Here is a 19,618-nt window from a genome sequence, read left to right as displayed (position 1 = left end):
AGTTAACCGCCGTGCGGCGGTTAACTGTTATAGCGCGGACGTAACTGCACGCCCAGGTGCGCGAAGTTACTGCTCACCTGGACGTGCATTTACGCCAAGGTGCGGGAAGGGGTTAAGGTGGGACAAAACATTTATGATTGAAAGGTAAACTCCAGTAAAAGGTTAATTTCTTCAGTGCAGCAGCTAGTGTCTGTTATTTCCATGACACATGATATATTACCAGCAAATATGAGTCATCTTCTACCATCTTATATGACTAAGGATCCTCTTACATGGGCCAACATCACAAGGAGCAATGCGTGGGGACGAGCGATCGTTACTACAATCTCTCGTCCCCATACATTTCTATCATGTTGGCAGCACATATCCTTTTACACAGGGAGATGTGCTGCTGACAACGATAATATATCATGCTGCTAAACCCCACTATTACCCCACCCCCTTTTACAGTTACGATAAGCCGATGAACGAGCGTTTGCTAATTCATCGGCTGATCGTTGCCCTTTTTACACAGGGCAATGATCAGGAAAGGGCATTCAAATGAATGCTTGTTTGGCCGAAAATTGGGCCGTGTAAAAGAGCCTTAAAGGGGTTCAGTTCTATGGGAGTTACTGAAACAGCGTAGCTCAGCGAGTTACGCTGTTTACGTATCTCCTGACTATGTAAATCAGTAAGTGGTCGGGAGGCAGCGTGAGCAAAAAAATCTAGAAAAGGGTTTAGAACACCGTTCTAGAGATAGGCGCAGGTTCCAGAGGTGGTACCTGCATCTATCTGAAATTTATAACTTATTCTGTGGATAGATCATGAATGTCCTTAATGGGAAAACCCCTTTAACCCTTTCCAGCTTTTGAGCGTGACTGTACGTCCAGATTCAAAGTGCGTTCCCAATAGCATACGCCCTGTAGATAAAGCCGGCACAGGAGCTGTGCGCACTTCAACTTCAGCGGCTGTCAGCTGTGTATTACTGCAACGGTGGTTACTGCCGTTTAACCCCTTCAATGCGGCTGTCAATGGCGTTCGCCGCATTGAAGTGTTTGACAGATGGAGGGGGCTCCCTCTGTACCCACCGGCCCTCTGGTTGACCAGCCACGGAATCCTATTAGGTCCTGCCCGAGGCATGACGTAATAGGCTAACTGTCAGATGAAGAATGACAGTTACAATTCACTGCACTACATAAGTAGTGTAGTGTATTGTACCGGGGATCAGAAGACCAGATCTTCAGATCAGTGTAATAAAAAAAGTGGAAAAAGTAAAAAAAAAATGTGAAAGAAAAATAAATAAATAAAAGTTTTAACTAATAAAAACAACAAATCGCCCTGTTTCCCTGATCAACTCCTTTATAAAAAGAATTAAAACATTAAAAAAACCCTATACATTATAGTTATCGCCGCGTTCGGAACGGCATGATCTATAAAAATATCACATTATTTTTACCGCACGGTGAACATCGTAAAAATTTTAATAAAAAACAATGACAGTATTTTATTTTTTGGTCACCTTGTCTCAAAAACAAATGTAATAACAAGTGATCAAAAAGTTGCAAGTAACGCAAAATGGTACCAATAGAAACTACAGTTCGTCACGCATAAAACAAGCCCTCCCGCAGCGATATCAACTTAAAAATAAAAAAAGTTATGGCTGCCAGAAAATGGCGACACTAAAACATGATTTTTTTTAGAAAAGTATTTTTATGTTGGGAATGTAGTGAAACGTAAACAAACTATATAAATTTGGTGTCGCTGTAATCGTATCGCCCCGCAGAATAAAGTTAAAATGTTGTTTATACTGCGCGGTGTATACTGTAAAAAATAAACACCGTGCTAGCATTGCTGTTTCTTGGTTTCCTCATCTCCCAAAAAATGAAATAAATAGTGATTAAAAAAAAATAATAAAAAAAATAAAAAAATCGCATGTACCCCAAAATGGAACCAATAAAAATTACAGTTCATTCCACAAAAAACGCGCCCTCACACAGCTCCGTCAACACGTTATGACTCTCAAAACGCAATGATGCAAAATAATGCTAAATGACGTCCCAGACTCATTTTTAGGTCCAGTAGAATTTCACAAAATACCCCACATCATCATTTGCTGGACCCCACAGGTGGACCCTCTAGATGCAGCGGAGATGAGGAAACTTTAGGGCCTTGTGCGGCTTATAGGGCTAGTGAAGAAGTCAAATATAAGGCAATACTGGAGAGCAGATATTTTGTATAATAACCAATAAACCCGGCCTGTGCATAAAGGATTGGTTCAAAGCGTACCACACCAATCCATGGATTATTCATTCTCCCCAATATTCCATCATCCTATTATGCCCTGATGCACTCTGCCCAGCTTATACATACCCTGATGTACTTCGCCCAGCTTACATATACCCTGATGTACTCCGCCAAGATTACATATACCCTGATGTACTCCACCCAGTTTACATATACCCTGATGTACTCTGCCCAGTTTATATATACCCTGATGTACTCCGGCCAGCTTACATATACCCTGATGTACTCCGCCCAGTTTACATATACCCTGATGTACTCCGCCCAGTTTATATATACCCTGATGTACTCTGCCCAGTTTACATATACCCTGATGTACTCCGCCCAGTTTACATATACCCTGATGTACTCTGCCCAGTTTACATATACCCTGATGTACTCCGCCCAGCTTACATATACCCTGATGTACTCCGCCCAGCTCACATATGCTCCCACATTATAAGCTGAAATACCAGTAAAACACAAAGCAAAATCTGCGCTTCAAAAGCCAAATGGTGGTCCAACTGAGCCTGGCAGTGTGCCCAAATGGCAATTTATGACCACATATGGGGTATTACTGTATTCTGGAGAACCCGCTTAACAATTTATGGGATGTGTGTCTACGGTGGTACAAGCAGGACACAACACATTGGGCACTGAAATGGCATATCTGTGGAAAACGGCAATTTTCAATCTGCAACATCTATTGTTTACTCAATTTTGCAAAACACTTGTGGGGTAAAAATGCTCACTACACCGCTAGATAAATTCTTTGAGGAATCTAGTTTACAAAATGGGGTAATTTTTCAGGGGGCACCACTGTACTGGTACTATAGCTCAATGCAACATGGTGTCACAACACGAATCTTGTAAAATCCCCACTCCAAATACTAAATGGCGCTCCTTCCCTTTAGAGCCTTGCTGTGTGTCCAAATAGCAGTTTCCTTACCCTGAAGAAGTTGCTTTACAAATGTTACGGTGCTTTATCTCCTTTATTTGTTGAGAAAATGAAAAGTTTTGAACGAATGCTACGTCTTATTGGAAAATAATGTAATTTTTCATTTTCACTGCCCATTTCTAATAACATTTATGAGACACCTCTGGGGTCAAAATGCTCACTACATTCCTAGATGAATTTCTCAATGGGTGTAGTTTGCCAAATGGAGTCACTTTTGGGGAGTTTCCACTGTACGGATACCTAAGGGGCTTTGCAAAAGCAACATGGTGCAGAAAAACCAATCCAGCAAAATCTGCTCTCCAAAAGCCAAATGGCGCTCCTTCCCTTCTGAGCCGTGATGTGTATTCATACAGTACTTTATTACCACAAATGGGGTATTTCCGTACTCCGGCGAAGTTGCTTTACAATTGTTACGCTGCTTTTTCTCCTTTATTTGATGAGAAAATGAAACATTTTTACCTAAATCTACGTCTTAGTGGAAAAAAAATATGTAATTTTTTATTTTTACTGCCCAATTCTAATGAAATCTATGAAATACCTGGGGGGTCAAAATGCTCACTACAGCTAGTTGAGTTCCTCTAGGGGTGTAGTTTCCCAAATGGAGTCACTTTTGGGGGGTTTCCACTGTACAGGTACCTTAGGAGCTTTACAAAAGCGACATGGTGCAGAGAAATCAAACCAGCAAAATCTGTACTCCAAAAGCTAAGTGGCGCTCCTTCCCTTCTGAGTCCTGCCGCTTGCCCAAACAGCAGTTTATGAACACATGTTGGGTATTTCCGTACTCTGGAGAAGTTGCTTTACAAATGTTGGGGTGCTTTTCCTCATTTATTTGTTGAGCAAAATTAAAAATTCTGAGGTAAAGCTATATCTTATTGGAAAATAATGTAATTTTTCATTTTCACTGCCCAATTCTAATGAAATCTATGAAATACCTGTGTGGTCAAAATGCTCACTACACCCCTAGATGAATTCCTCTAGGGGTGTAGTTTCCCAAATGGAGTCACTTTTGTGGGGTTTCCGTTGTTTTTGCACCCCAAGACCTCTTCTAACCTGACATGAAATATAATTTAAGAAAAGGAAGGCCAAAAAATCCACTAGGTGCTCCTTTGCTTCAGGCCCGTAGCGCACTAGGGCCACATGTGGGTTATTTCTAAAAACTGCAGAATACCTTCAGTATTGCAGGAAAAATTGATTAAAATGGAATTTCTGCAAAAAAAAATAAAAAAGGCTAATTTCCCTTCCACTTTGCTTTAGGCCTCGTGCACACTTCCATCACCGTTTTCACGGCCGTTTTTGATGCCAGTTTTAGCGGCCGTGTGATTTACGTGTTTCCGAGCGCCGAGCATGGTACTGTCCAGGGTACTGAAAGAGCAGGGTTGTTCAGTGCTAGTCACTGTACAGGGTGATGAAAGAGTTAATGGGCTGCACTGATCGGCGGTAACTCTTTCAGCACCCTGGACAGTGACTAGCGCTGAAGATGGCCATCCTCGGCGCTCACAAAATACAATTTTAATGAAATAAAAAAATAACAAAATCAGTTCATACTTACCCAGAACTCCCTGCATGTTCCTCCTGTCCGGCCTCCTGGGATGACGTTTCATCCCATGTCACGCAAGTCTGGATGACGTCAGAAGGCCGGCCTCCAGGGATGACGCTTCAACCCACGTGACCGCCTTTGCAGCCAATCACAGGCTGCAGTGGCCACATGGACTGCCGCGTCATACAGAAAGGTCGGACTGGAGCAAGAAGAGGGACTCGTCACCAAGACAATGACCGGGGTACGTATGAACTGCTTTTTATTTTATTTTTATCAGCAGCCTCTTCTCTCTATCAGTGATGGATAGAGAGAAGTGGCTGCCGATTAGTGTACTATATCTGTAATGTACTTCTGCCCGCCCGGTCGTTGCTAGGCAACGGCTCCGTCACACGGATGCCTTCAGTTTTTTTTTTTACAGCCCCATTGACTTGCATGGGCCTCACGGTAACGGAATCTCGGACCAAAGTAGGACATGCTCGGAATGGAGCAACGGACCGTCAAAAAAAAACTGAAGTGTGCATGGCCCCATTGAAATGAATGGGTCAGGGTCTCCAACAAGGGAGAAAAAGGAGATAGTGCACTACCTTTTGGAAACCACAAATTCAACGAGTTTATTCCATACTTACAAAAATAGATTTAGATAAAAGATAAGCTCTTATAACACGCCAAATAATGCAACCCGACCCTGGGTTTCGCCCTTCTGGCTTCCTCTGGGGCAGGGTCGGGTTGCATTGTTTGGAGTGTTACAAGAGCTTATCTTATGCTTTTATCTATATCTATTTTTGTAAGTATGGAATAAACTCGTGGAACTTGTAGTTTCCAAAAGGTAGTGCACTATCATTTTTCTCCCTTGTTGGAGATTTAGAACATCAAGTATGAGGATATACACAGCAAGCAGTTGCATTTCTGCAGTTTCACTTCTGTGTGGAACCACAAGTTCCAGCGAGATATACACACCAGTGGAAATTTGGATCGTTTTTTTCTGCATGCTAGCTGGGGGAAGGTCAAACCCTTGATGGACACCTCAGACTTTACATCTACAACCGTCTGAGCGGTAAAAAACTATCATTTTGTCTCTATAAAGTACAATATGTCACGAGAAAACATTTTCAGAATCGCTTGGATTGGTAAAAGCATTCCGGAGTTATTACCACATAAAGTGACATGTCAGATTTTAAAAAATGAGGCTGTGTCATCTGGTCCAAAAGTGGCTGCGTCCTTAAGGGGTTAAGTAAAAGAAAACATGACAACTAAGCCTGAGGCCCCATGCACACGACCGTAAAAAACCTCCGTTGTTGCGGTCCGCAAAAATGGACCCATTCACTACCATTGAACGCGGACACCTTTCCATAGCGCTACGGATGGGTGTCCGTGCTGCAGAAATGTTCCGAAAATTATGGAACATATCCGTTCTTTTGCATTTTGCGGGCCGTGCTCCCATACTTTGTATGGGAGCACGGCCCGAAAATGCGGGTGGCAGTCGGCGGCCGGCCGTGCCCGCAATCGCGGGCACGGTCGTGTGCATGGGGCCTTACCCAGAATAGGAAAGATCTAAGGAACGAGGCAGCTGGAAATGTTTTGATTTTGTATTTCTGCTTTATAAAAGTTTTGACATATTTCTGGAAATGAGTTCAAGGGTCATAAAACAATTTTAATCAATAATTTTAAAGTACACAAAATGAAGAAAACAAAACAATACCTTTACACACGTTCACATCTCATCCAACTCTGCTAGTCCCATGGTGATCAATGGCTTGTGCACTAATTGTTGATCTTCATCATACAAAAATACAGTATTTTCTGAACCGGCCTAGGAAAGGCAACATAAGTCAATTATGTTTTGTCATATTTTGTCTTGAATGCCATTTTGTTTTTGTCTATATAGATCCAAAATTCTGTGCTGATTAATTTCCTATTATATTATAGTAGTCAGAGCTTACTGTGCGCCAAATCTCCTGCATAGACATACAGTTAAATTATAATCTCCTACGTAGACCTTAAAAATAAAATTGTACCTACCTTTTCCACTGAGAGAAAAAAGTAGGAAGTTCTGGAGGGGTGACGCGGGGAAAAGCTTGGAAGAAAGCTTTGGGACATGGAAACAAGTTCGATTTTGTAGAGACCACCATGCAAAATCCCAAGCGTCTGAGACGTGTCTGGTCCAAAAGCCCTGATAGAGGAGGAGTCTGCCCTCCACCTGAGCAGGAGTTGACCTTCAGGCAGCGGTGGTCCTGCTAAATCCCTATTTGGAGGGCTGAGGACGCAGTTGCCAGAAAGGATGTGGCTTAAAGCCTGGTTTCTTCTTTCTTGTTGGAGTAGGCATCTTTATGGAACGGGGCTGGTGAAACGACTGCAAAACAAGGACCAGATTTCTTGGGAGAACCGAATGTTGGTCTATTTTAAGGCATATGAGAGCTTTTGCTGCCCGCAGTCTCAGATATGATTTTGTCCAATCACATGCTAAAGAGATGGGAACCAGTGACTCGGAGACCTGAAAGCAAGCGTTTGGAAGACAGATCGGCTTTCCAAGATTTGCCCTTAACAGCGTGGTAGATCGGCACGGTAAGTGCCGTGAAACGTTCCAGCAGTTTACCTGCATCTAGAGAAGCTTTAAAGCAACTTTCTTGCAACGGAAAACTGGTGAGCAACCAATTCATCTTGGAGGGGGGGGGGGGGGGCCACAGACATATCCGGTACCCAAGCAAAGACCACAGGCCCATTCCCTGAGGGCCTTGCTTTAAAGGATGACTTGGCAAAAGATTGTAAATGTTGATCCAAGGGATCATGGAAAGAGGTAGCATCGGCCATGGAAAGAGTAGTAGCCTTGGCTGGGTAAAAGACTGGAGGGTCAAATGAGGCGAAAGCTATATACACTCAGCCAGGATATCAGATCCAAAGCGTTTTGTGTGGGAAAACTGCCTGTGTGGGTGCTTTCACTGCTTATGAAGACTTTGTCAAAATCAGTGTGATTAGGATAAAAAACTTAGGGGAATGCTTGGCCTGACTAAATGAAAAGCCCTCTCGACTAGAGGAGTGTTTGGGGTCTTCGATCTAGAGCATCTTTGGGACTGCAGCAATAAGGCTGTTCATGCTCGAAGCCATTTTGGAACACGGTTTAGCATCCAAGTCTGAGTCAAAACGTGAGTGTTCTCCCACTGACAAATCCTCAAGTGAGTAGAAGCATCAGAGCGAGCCTCCGGCAGGGGAGGGGTGGCAAGGAAGACCGACAAGGGGGATAGGTGGTGGAAAGGGTCGGTCCTGGTCCATTTATGTGGTCTGCTCTGAGGGAGGTACTACAAGCAGGCTGTGTAAAGGACTTCAGGCAGGATCCCTGGACCGCAGAGAAGATATACGTGCACCCTATATTTTTGCATTATTCAATTTATTAATGATATAGAGGATGGGATTAATAGAACTATTTCTATTTTTGCAGAGGACACCAAGCTATGTAATATAGTTCAGACTATGGAAGATGTTCGTGAATTGAAAGCGGATTTAAACAAACTAAGTGTTTGGGCGTCCACTTGGCAAATTAAGTTTTATGTAGATAAATGTAAAGTTATGCATCTGTGTACCAACAACCTGCAGGCATCATATGTCCTAGGGGGAGCTACACTGGGGGATTCACTTGTTGAGAAAGATCTGGGTGTACTTCTAGATCATAAACTAAATAACAGCATGCAATGTCAATCAGCTGCTTCAAAGGCCAGCAAGATATTGTCGTGTATTAAAAGAGGCATGGACTCGCGGGACAGGGATGTAATATTACCACTTTACAAAGCATTAGTGCGGCCTCATCTAGAATATGCAGTTCAGTTCTGGCTCCAGTTCATAGAAAGGATGCCCTGGAGTTGGAAAAAATACAAAGAAGAGCAACGAAGCTAATAAGGGGCATGGAGAATCTAAGTTATGAGGAAAGATTAAAAGAACTAAACCTATTTAGCCTTGAAAAAAAGACTACTAAGGGGGAACATGATTAACTTATAGAAATATATTAATGACACATACAAAAAAATATGGTGAAATCCTGTTCCATGTAAAACCCTCTCAAAAAACAAGGGGGCACTCCCTCCGTCTGGAGAAAAAAAGGTTCAACCTGCAGAGGCGACAAGCCTTCTTTACTGTGAGAACTGTGAATCTATGGAATAGTCACCACAGGGGCCGTCACAGCAGGGACAGTAGATGGTTTTAAAAAAGGCTTAGATAATTTCCTAGAAGAAAAAAATATTAGCTCCTATGTGTAGAAATGTTTTACTTCCCCTTTCCCATCCCTTGATGGACATGTGTCTTTTTTCAACCGTACAAACTATGTAACTCGGAGACAATGCATGTGTTTTCGATCGGAGAAGGGGAAAAAGCTGCTGCCAGACTCTTTGTGCTCATCTTTAGATCATTTTCAGTTATTTTGGAGCGGTCATTTAAACTTAAGAAAACTACAGTAACCTATACAATAGATGAAGCATTTGCTTGGGTCAGACTTTTAGCCACAAACATGACTTTTGTGCATTTTTGACACAATATAACACTTTGATGCAAAATTGTATGAAGTTGCCCATGAGAGTAAAGTGTTAAGTGGCATTTTCACAATGTAGCAGGTGTCTACTCTTATAGAATAAATGGGTATGGGGGTATGATATGTTTTTTTAATTTAGGTTTTATTTGTGTATGTCAAAACTGAGAAGTAATAGTTACGGCAGCGAAAGGGTAACAAATATATCAAGAAATGAAGCACCACAGAATTATGGACCTTAAAACAACATGATGTAGGCAAAGATTCACTTTAAGTATTTATGTTTCGTTTATTACATAAATAGATATCTTTGACGGTGTAAGAATGAAAATACGTCAATGTCTAAAATGTTCTTACAATGCTTGTAGCAGAAAGGGTTTTCTTTCCTTGCACTAAGTCAATCATCTCAGACATTGCTTCCATGCTCCATTCTGGGCAGTACGAAAGTCTCTTAATTTGGAAATCCTCTTTAGGAGGCTTAAATCCAGCCAATTTCACTTTAATAGCTTTTGCTGGATACTGAATAAGCGAAGCAGGAAGCTGAAAGAAACTAGAAAAAAATAAATATATATATATGGTCACTGGGCAGGTCCATGACAATTACAAACTGGTGTCCGATTATTATCTTTACCATATATTACAAGCAGTCATTAAGTTTGTACAACATTTATTTGTAAAACATTAAGTAATTCAAGCACTTCTCACAATATAAACAAACAATTCCCAGCACATATAAGTCTATTACTAGTTAAAAACTTTCCATCAGGAAAATTTATATTAGCCAAGTTTAATTATATCTGCGCTCCCCCATCACTGTACAGAAAGCGGGTCCAAGCTGCGACCGTGTCTAAAATGGTCAATATATGACAAGCTCGCAGAGGGCCACCCTTTATATGAACTGTATGGGTGCCTGAAAATTTCTCAGGGAGTGAGAGAGGGGTGGTACGTATGGATGTTAGCGCAGCTGCAATGTTTATATGCAGTGGTCTTCAGGTCAGAGGGCGCTGCAGTTTTATTATTAAGTAATTAAAAAGCCCTCTTATTCTCATGAATAAGAGTAATAAATAAAAGCAAAAATACTGCCACTTACGGCGCTCGCACTACTCGGGCTCAGCTTTGCCTGCAACATCTGCAAGTAGTGGGTGTCAGTTGTAACATACAGCAGACACTCTGCTGCAACGGCCATGATTGGAGATAGCTGAAATCCTGTCTGTTTACCCCGTTAGATGAATAGCAATTGCGGCATTTAAGGAATTTGACAGAGAGATAAGACTCCTTCTGTCATTCCATCTGCGCTCGTGTTTTAGCTGCCGTGTGTGTGTGTTGGGGGTGGGGATTCAACAACAACATCTTATTGCTTGCCTGTGGATTTAGAATGGAATGTCATAAAAGCTCCTGTAGGTATGTGCAGGTGTCCAGATACTTTTGTCCATATAGTATAAACCCTCCTCCTATTGCAAGGGGGGGGGGGGGGGGGTCAGAGTGAATCTCCTGTCAAGGAAGGTTGACTATTGAAACCCAGGGGTGAACTAGACCAGGCAGCTTCCTGGTAAGCAATCGGAGACGACCCAGGACAGCCATAACAGATAGAGAGGCAGGCCTCTGCCAGAAATCAAAAATACTTACAGGTAATTGTTTTTTCTTGAGCCCATGACAGCACCCATGAAGAGACGGACTCCACCGCTGGACATGAAACAGGAACTAGGATTCATCCCCAGTTGTTGGCAAGAACCGAGGACTGAATTCAGGTTCCTTTTTTTGCAAATAGTTATACTATTTTATATTATGTTTTAACATACCTCTATTAATATCTACCATAAAAGTGAAAACGTGGGTGGGAATTGGCAGGTGCTGTCATGGGTTTAAGAAAAAACAATTACCGATAAGAAATTTTGATTTTCCCTATCGCCCTATGACAGCACCCATGGAGATTAGACTAGATAATCTAGAGTGTGACTATTGCTTGCAAGACTTTCCTACCAAAGGCCAGATCTTCGTTCGATGAGAGCTGAAGCCTATAGTGCAGGGGTCTCAAGCACGTGGCCCCTGAATTTGTCATCTGCGTCCCGCGGGACACAGAGCCGCTTGTATAGGCTGTGCTCCGGGACTCTGTGGAATCCCCAGACATCGCTGTCCATATATGGACACGCGATGTCTGGGGCTTTCCCAGAGCCGGAGTCCCGAGCAGAGCGCTAGTATAGGCTCTGCTCCGGGAAAGTCTCTGGCTTCCCCTTACATCACTGTGCATATATGGACAGTGATATCAGGAGCAGAGCTGGAGCAAGGCAGACTGATAGTAGAGCTCTGCCTGGGACTCCGGCTCTGGGGTTGCCCTGACATCACTGTCACAGCTGGAGTCCCAGTAGGAGCATATATGGACACTGATGTCAGTGGCTTACCCAGAGTTCCGGATCAAAGCCTATACTAGTACTCTGCTCTCGGACACCGGTTCTGGGGTTGCCCCTGACATCACATTCCGGTCCAGGAGTATCCCCTGACGTCACTGTGTATGCACAGTGACATCAGTGTCTCCTCCAGCAGAGGAATCCCCGGCCAAAGCGTTGCCAACGCTCTGGCTGGGAATTCCACTCCTAGAGGGAGCCCCAATGGAGCTATCTACTAGAGGTGTGTGTGGCACTATCAACAATGGGTGTGTGTGTGACATTATCCAGAGGACACTGTGGCAGCATCTGCAGAGGGCACTGTGGCAGCATCTACAGAGGGCACTGTGGCAGCATCTACAGAGGGCACTGTGGCAGCATCTACAGAGGGCACTGTGGCAGCATCTAGGGGTGTGTGGAATTATCTAAAAAGGGGCTGCCCAATCTTGACATTTGTGTGTCTGCCAAATGCTGCCAACTGAGCCGCTGGACTGCATTTAGCGACACTTAAACTGGAAGACTGGTTTGTTGAAATAAGCACATGGAGAAATCTCGCAAATTTCCGTTAAGTTTAAACCTAGCGGTATTATTATAGTAATGTAGTATTATGATAGTATTGCAGTATTATTGTTATAGTAATGTAATATTATTATTATAGTAATGTAGTATTGTTATAGTTGTTCAAATAACAAATTGATTAACAATATTTTTGTATTGTATCAAATTTGAAAGTAATGCAGCCCGTCAACTTCACATTTTTTTCTATAATGTAGCCCACTTACCCGGCCGAGATTGAGACCCCTGCTATAGTGCTTAAAGAAAGTATGCAGAGAAATCCATGTGGCTGCCTTACAAATATGTTCAATAGAAGCACATGCTCTTTCTGCCCAAGAAGCAGCTACTGAGTTGCGTGGAATGTGCACCAAACCCTAAAGGTGGAGTTTTACCTGAAGATGAATAGGCTAGAGAAATGGACTGCTTAATCCACCCTGCTATAGTTTTTGATGAAGCTGCATTCCCTTTATTCTGACCTTGAAACTGGAGAAGTAGCTGGGAAGATGGTCTCCATTCCCTAGTAACCTGAAGGTACTCCAATTACCAACGTCTAATCCAAATTGTGAAATTTCTCCTCTTTCTTTTTTTTGGGCTTTGCACAGAAGGAGGACTATTTCTTGAGATCTATGAAAATCTGTGACAACTTTAGGGAGAAAGGACGGATCAGAAAATATTATAACTCTATCCTCCAGAATGATAGTATATGGTCTATTTATAATAAAAGCCTCGATCTCCCCAACTCTTCTAGCTGAATTGATTGCCAGGAGAAAAGCCAATTTAAGGGAAAGATACTTAACAGAGATTTCTTTAATGGGCTTGAAAGAAGGCTCAGTGAGATGAAACGGTATTGGGAACCCAAGCAGGTGATTTTAATTTTAAAGAGGGTCTGAGTCTACAGGCTGCCCTCAGGAACCTTTGAACCCAAGGGTGCTCGGATATCCTAGCTTCAAAAAGGGCGCTAAGTGCGGAAACCTGGACCCTCACTCAATGTGCTGCGCCTAAGATTTTTAAGTAGGCCCTCCTGTAAAAATTATAAAATTAACCCCTTAACGCTCCATGACCTACTATTAGGTCATGCTAACTGTAGCGTTCGCGCTCAGTGACCTAATAGTAGGTCATGGAGTAAACACGGCGCCGTTCGCGCGGGGCGCGTTCATGAGCTGTGATAGCTGCTGTTTCCGACAGCAGACTATCACTGCTCAATGTGCCGGGACCGATCGCGGAGCTCCCCCGCCGATTAACCCCTCAGAAGCCGCGTTCAATAGCGATCGCGGCTTCTTAGGGGTTAATCCGCCATCGCCGGCCTGCTACGCGATAGCGGCCGGCGATGGTGACTATGGCAACCGGACACCAAACAATGGCGTCCGGCTATGCCATAGACGGAAGCCTAGTGGGTCCTGACAACGTCAGGACCCACTATACTTGCTGTCAGTGAGTAGCTGACAGTTCTAATACACTGCACTACGCATGTAGTGCAGTGTATTAGAATAGCGATCAGGGCCTCCTGCCCTCAAGTCCCCTAGTGGGACAAAGTAATAAAGTAAAAAAAAAGTTAAAAAAAGATGCGTAAAAATAAGAAAATAAGAGTTTTAAAAGTAATAAAAGTAAAAGTCCCACTTTTTACCTTATCAGTCCTTTATTATTAATAAAAATATATAAACAAACAAATAAACTATACATAATTGGTATCGCCACGTCCGTAACGGCCTGAACTACAAAATTATTTCGTTATTTATACCGCACGGTGAACGCCGTAAAAAAAAATATTAATAAACCGTACCACAATCACAATTGTTTGGTCACTTCACCTCCCAAAAAATGGAATAAAAAGAGATCAAAAAGTCGCATGTACCGAAAAATGGTACTGATCAAAACTAGAGTTCGTTACGCAAAAAATAAGTCCTCGCACGGCTTTATTGATTGAAAAATAAAAACGTTATGGCTCTTAGAATAAGGTAACACAAAAAGTGAATGATTGTTTACAAAACTTATTTTATTGTGCAAACGCCATAAGACATAAAAAAAAAATATATAAACATCTGGTATCTCCGTAATCGTATCGCCTCGCAGAATAAAGTGAATATGTCATTTATAGCGCACGGTGAACGCTGTAAAAAAAATTGAATAAAAAAACAATAGTAGAATTGCTGTTTATTAGTCACCACGCCACCTAAAAATAGAATAAAAACTGATCAAAAAGTCGCATGCACCCCAAGAAAACTACAATGGATTCCTCAAGGGGTCTAGTTTCCAAAATGGGGTCACTTTTGGGGGGTTTCCAATGTTTTGGCACCACAAGACCTCTTCAAACCGGACATGGTGCCTAATAAAAAAGAGGGCTCAAAATCCACTAGGTGCTCCTTTGCTTCGGAGGCCGGGGCTTCAGTCCATTACCGCCCGAGGGCCACATTTGGGATATTTCTCTAAACTGCAGAATCTGGGCAATAAATATTAAGTTGCGTTTCTCTGATAAATCCTTTTGTGTTATAAAAAAAATGGTATAAAGAGGATTTTCTGACAAAAAAAAATGTAAATTTCACCTCTACTTTGCTCTAAATTTCTGTGAAACACCTAAAGGGTTCATAAACTTTCTAAATGCTGTTGTGAATACTTTGAGGGGTCTAGTTTCTAAAATGGGGTATTTGATAGGGGTTTCTAATATATGGGCCCCTCAAAGCAACTTCAGAACTGAACTGTAACCTAAAAAAATAAATAAATGAGGCAATACTTTGCTTCTTACATTATACTGATAATGAGCTGTGCCCACCCCGAGATGACCCCAGTTTTGACCGTTTGTATAAACGGAGACCCCTATTAGACCGTTCCAGTGCCCGGTTTTCCCAAGCATTCACCCCCGAGACGTGTATTTCTATTGATGAGTCCCTGGTACATTTTAAAGGGAGGGTTCAATTCCGCCAGTACCTGCCGGGTAAGAGGGCAAGGTATGGCGTGAAGATGTATAAGCTGTGAGAGTGCATCAGGGTATACCTACAGATTTAGGATATATGAAGGAAAGGCCACCCCCAAACCAGACTGCATCCTGGACTACAATAGGTACATGGGAGGGATGGACTTGTCAAATCAAGTCCTGAAGCCCTACAATGCCATGCGGTGTGGTATAAGCAGCTGGCCGGGCACATCATACAGATGGCATTGTACAATGCGTACGTGCTACGTCGATGTGCAGGCCAGAGGGGAACTTTCCTGGAATTTCAAGATCTAATCTTTAGGGACCCAGTACTTCTGGAAGCGAGGCCACACGCATCGTACCAGGGCAACACTTTCCAGGAGAAGTTCCCCAAACCGGTGGAAAGGGAAAGAGTCAAAAGAGGTGCAGAGTCTGCTATAAGAGGGGGATAAGGGAGGACATATTATACCAATGTGACACGTGTCCCGAAAAACCAGGGCTCTGTATAAAAGATTGTTTTAAAATGTATCATACATCCCTTGATTTTGAATTTACCCTGATGCACTCCGCACAGCTTACCCCCCTCATCTTTCCCTTCTGAGCCCTGCCGTATGCCCAGGCAGCTGATAACAGCCACATGTAGGGTATTGCCGTACCCAGGAGAACCCACATTACAATTTAAGGAGTGTATATCTCCGGTGGCGCATGCTGGGCACAATATATTGGACACTGAAATGGCATATATATATATAAAATTGCAAATCTCACACTGCACCATCTGCTGCGCATTATCTTTTACACAGTACCTGTGGGGTCAAAATGCTCTCTACACCTCTAGATGAATGTCTTAAGGGGTGTAGTTTTTAAAATGGGGTCACTTCTCTGGGGTTTCAACTCTACTGGTACCTCAGGGGCTTCTGCATACATGACTTAGCACCAGAAAAGCTCCAGTAGGCCAAATGGTGGTCCTTTCCTTCTGAGCCCTCCCATGGGCCCAAACGGCAGTTTATCACCACAAATGGGGTATTGCCGCACTAAGGACAAATTGGGCAACAAAATGGGGTATGTTGTTCCCTGTGAAAATAAGAAATTTTGATCAAAAATGACATCTTATTGGAAAAAATATCATTTTTTTCATTTCACAGCCCAATTCAAATAGGTGCTGTGAAAAAACTGTGCGGTCAAAATCATAACAAAAACCATAAATGAATTCCTTGAGGGGTGTAATTTCCAAAATGGGGTCACTTCTGGTGGGTTTCCATTGTTTTGATACCTCAACGCCTCTTCAAACCTGGCATGCTGCCTAAAATATATTCTAATAAAAAAGAGGCCTCAAAATTCACTAGGTGCTTCTTTGCTGCTGGGGCTTGTGTTTTAGTCCACGAGCGCACTAGAGCCACATGTGGGACATTTCTAAAAACTGCAGAATCTGGACAATACATATTTAGTAGTGTTTTTCTGGTAAAACCTTCTGTGTTACACGAAAAAAATTGAATAAAATTGAAATTCAGCAGAAAAAATGAAATTTGAAAATTTCATTTCCACTTTGCTTTAATTCCTGTGAAATGCCTGAAGGGTTAAAAAACTTTCTATATGCTGTTTTGAATACTTTGAGGGGTCTAGTTTTTAAAATGGGGTGTTTTATGGGGGTTTCTAATACATAGGCCCCTCAAATCCACTTCAGAACTGAACTGGTACCTTCAAAAAAAGGCTTTTGAAATTTTCTTAAGAATATGAGAAATTGCTGTTTATGTTCTAAGCCTTGTTACGTCCAAGAAAAATAAAATAATGTTCAAAAAACGATGCCAATCTAAAGTAGACATATGGGAAATGTGAACTAGTAACTATTTTGGGTGGTATAACCGTCTGTTTTTCAAGCAGATGCATTTAAATTCTGAAAAATGCTATTTTTTGTAAATTTTCTCTAAATTTTGCAATTTTTCACAAATAAAGACTGAATATATCGACCAAATTTTACCACGAACATGAAGCCCAAAGTGTCACGAGAAAACAATCTCAGAATCGATTGGATAGGTTTAAGCATTCCGACGTTATCACATAAAGTGAAATATGTCAGATTTGAAAAATGGCCTCTGAGCCTTAAGGCCCAAACTAGGCTGCGTCCTTAAGGGGTTAAAGAGATATCCGGACCTCCAAAGATATCAACAATTTTACCCACGTATATACAGGAGGCTCTCCAGGTTCTAAGGTAAATCTCTGAGATGGAGTCCTAGTAGAAACTATGGGTAGGCATGGTCCTAATTTTGAAACCAGATTAAGATCAGACTAATATTGAATCTTATTGTAATGTCGGGGTAGGGAGACAGACAAGTGAGCCCTAATCTACCCGCCACTCAGTCCCTGCCTACTTGAAACGACCCGCCCTAGGCGACGGGGTACAACTAGGCGACGGTCCGTACACTCAATAGGTACACGACAGACAAACAGACAAGGGTACAAAGAAGCCAGGGAAATGGGGAAGTTGCCCACGGGGACACCGTGAGCAACAAGCGAAGTGAACGAGCCGAGTCAAACCAGGAGATGAGCGAGGTACAAAAACGCAGAGCAGAAGAGCGGTCAGTAAAGCCAAGGTCAAACACAAGCAGAGGATCAGTAGTTCAAGAAGCTGCAGCAGGACCAGGAAACCAGCAGAGAAGAATCACAAGCAAGGAGGAACAGGAAAGGCAGGTATAAATAGACAGAAGGCGGGAGCTAGCTCCGTCTGGCCAGGCTATGATAGGCTCTCCCACTCCTAAGCCTGCCATCCTGGGTGGTGGAAGATGGAGTCAGTCTCAGACATAGAAGCAGGTGCAGACTGATTACCTATGGGCGTCGACACAGAAGTTGTGTCTAACAGATCCTTTACACTTATAAGCCAATCTTATAAACTGTGAGGCTAAGATAGTCGCTAAGGTTCTGTTGGCAAGGTTGAATACTCTTATTAGCACACTTATTAATAAGGATTAGTGTGGTTTTAAGCCTGGTAAATCAGTAGGGGACAACCTTAGAAATGTGTATTTAAATCTGCAGGCAACTGGAAGTGATATAGGAGACCGCTCTATTTTCTCATTAGATGGCTCTAAGGCCTTTGATTGTATTGAATGGGGATATCTGTGGGAGGTATTGAGGAAGCTCGGATTTGTGGATATATATATTTTATGGATTCTGCTTTTATATACAAATCCAGTTGCTAGAGTCGTGGTAAATGGGGAAATATCTGTGCCATTTAACCTGTCCCGTGGGACTCGCCAGAGATGTCCCCTATCTCCTCTATAGTGTGCTCTAGCTATTGAGCCAATAGCCATCATTATTAGAAAAATGAAAGATAGTAGGCTTCAGTATGGGAAGGCATGGATGCCGTCCGAGTCCCGTCAGTGATCCAAGGGAAGATAAGACATGTTCTATAATTCTTCGGATCGGAGACTCGGACCATTTTTCACTGACCCGATTCACCCGTTAAAGTAAATGTGTCCGTGAAGACTTTTGGGTGCCACTTGGATGCCGTCAAATTGTCCCGTGTGGCACAAAGGTTATGTGCATGAGGCATTAGGATTATTGAATCTGGTTCCTCTTTTAGGTATCTGAAAGTGATGGAGTCCAGAAATATACAGGATTATATTTCTTTAAATGTTACTCCTATGATACATGAGGTCCAATATTAAAATATGGAAAAAGCTGCCAATTTCAATGTCTTTCAGATTGACATTGGTAAAAATGGTAATACTCCCAGTTTCATTTTATCAAATGGATACCGTTAGAACTATTTAACCCCTTCCCGACATTTGACGTATCCATACGCCAAAGTCGGGTAGGGGATGTATGGAGCAGGCTCACGGAGTGAACCTGCTCCATACGATGCGGGTGTCTGTTTGTTACAGCGACACTTCAGAGTAACGAGCGGCAGCGCGATCCCGCTCGTTTAATGCTGCAGTCAATAGCGACCGCAGAATTTAAATCGTTAGAAAGAGGGGGGCGACCCCCTCTAACAGCTCATCGTGCTTCCCGCAACGCAATCACAAGGAGACTATGGTTGCTATGGCTGCCTGGGGGCCTATTAATAGGTGCCTGTCAGAATCACGATATACTGCAATACATTAGTATTGCAGTATATCGTGCAAGCAATCTAACGATTGCTTGTTGAAATCCCCTGGGGGAACTAATAAAAAAAGTAAAAATGAGTTAAAGTTTTTTTTGTGTAAAAATAAAATAAAAAATATTAAAAGTTAAAAAAAAAACAAAAACCTTTTCCCATTTTCCCTCTAGAGCAAAGGAAAAAACGAAAATGAAAATCTGAAAAAGGGCTGTGGCGGGAGAGGGTTAAGATTTTAGATACATTAAACAGAGACCTTATTTGGCAGGGTAAAAAATTCTAGACCAGCTCTTCTTCACTTACAGCAACCAAGTGAGAGAGGGTGTTTGGGGGCACCAACTTTTTGGCTTCACAGTTGAAACATTATCTCGATTGGGAATTAAATCCAGTCAATAATTTTTTGGGGTTGACGAGGTCCAT

The 19,618-nt window shown here is 42.4% G+C and overlaps 1 protein-coding gene across 7 annotated transcripts in view; it reads right to left on the bottom strand.

The window, feature by feature from the left end:
- Nucleotides 1-19,618, bottom strand: part of RNF17 (ring finger protein 17) — a 318,008-nt gene that overhangs the window by 17,932 nt on the left and 280,458 nt on the right. For all 7 annotated transcript variants that reach the window (XM_075851603.1, XM_075851604.1, XM_075851605.1 and 4 more), the window contains 2 exons: nucleotides 9,622-9,814; nucleotides 6,454-6,564 (listed from right to left, as the gene is read on the bottom strand). In XM_075851603.1, coding sequence (XP_075707718.1) covers nucleotides 6,466-6,564; nucleotides 9,622-9,814 — 292 coding nt within the window. In that variant the 3' untranslated portion in view covers nucleotides 6,454-6,465. The remainder of the gene's footprint in view (nucleotides 1-6,453; nucleotides 6,565-9,621; nucleotides 9,815-19,618) is intronic.

Source organism: Rhinoderma darwinii, chromosome 2 (assembly GCF_050947455.1).
Source record: "Rhinoderma darwinii isolate aRhiDar2 chromosome 2, aRhiDar2.hap1, whole genome shotgun sequence".
Lineage (NCBI taxonomy): Eukaryota > Metazoa > Chordata > Amphibia > Anura > Rhinodermatidae > Rhinoderma > Rhinoderma darwinii.
The sequence above is the reverse complement of the archived record's forward strand: the minus strand, read 5'-3'. Positions and strand labels throughout refer to the sequence as shown.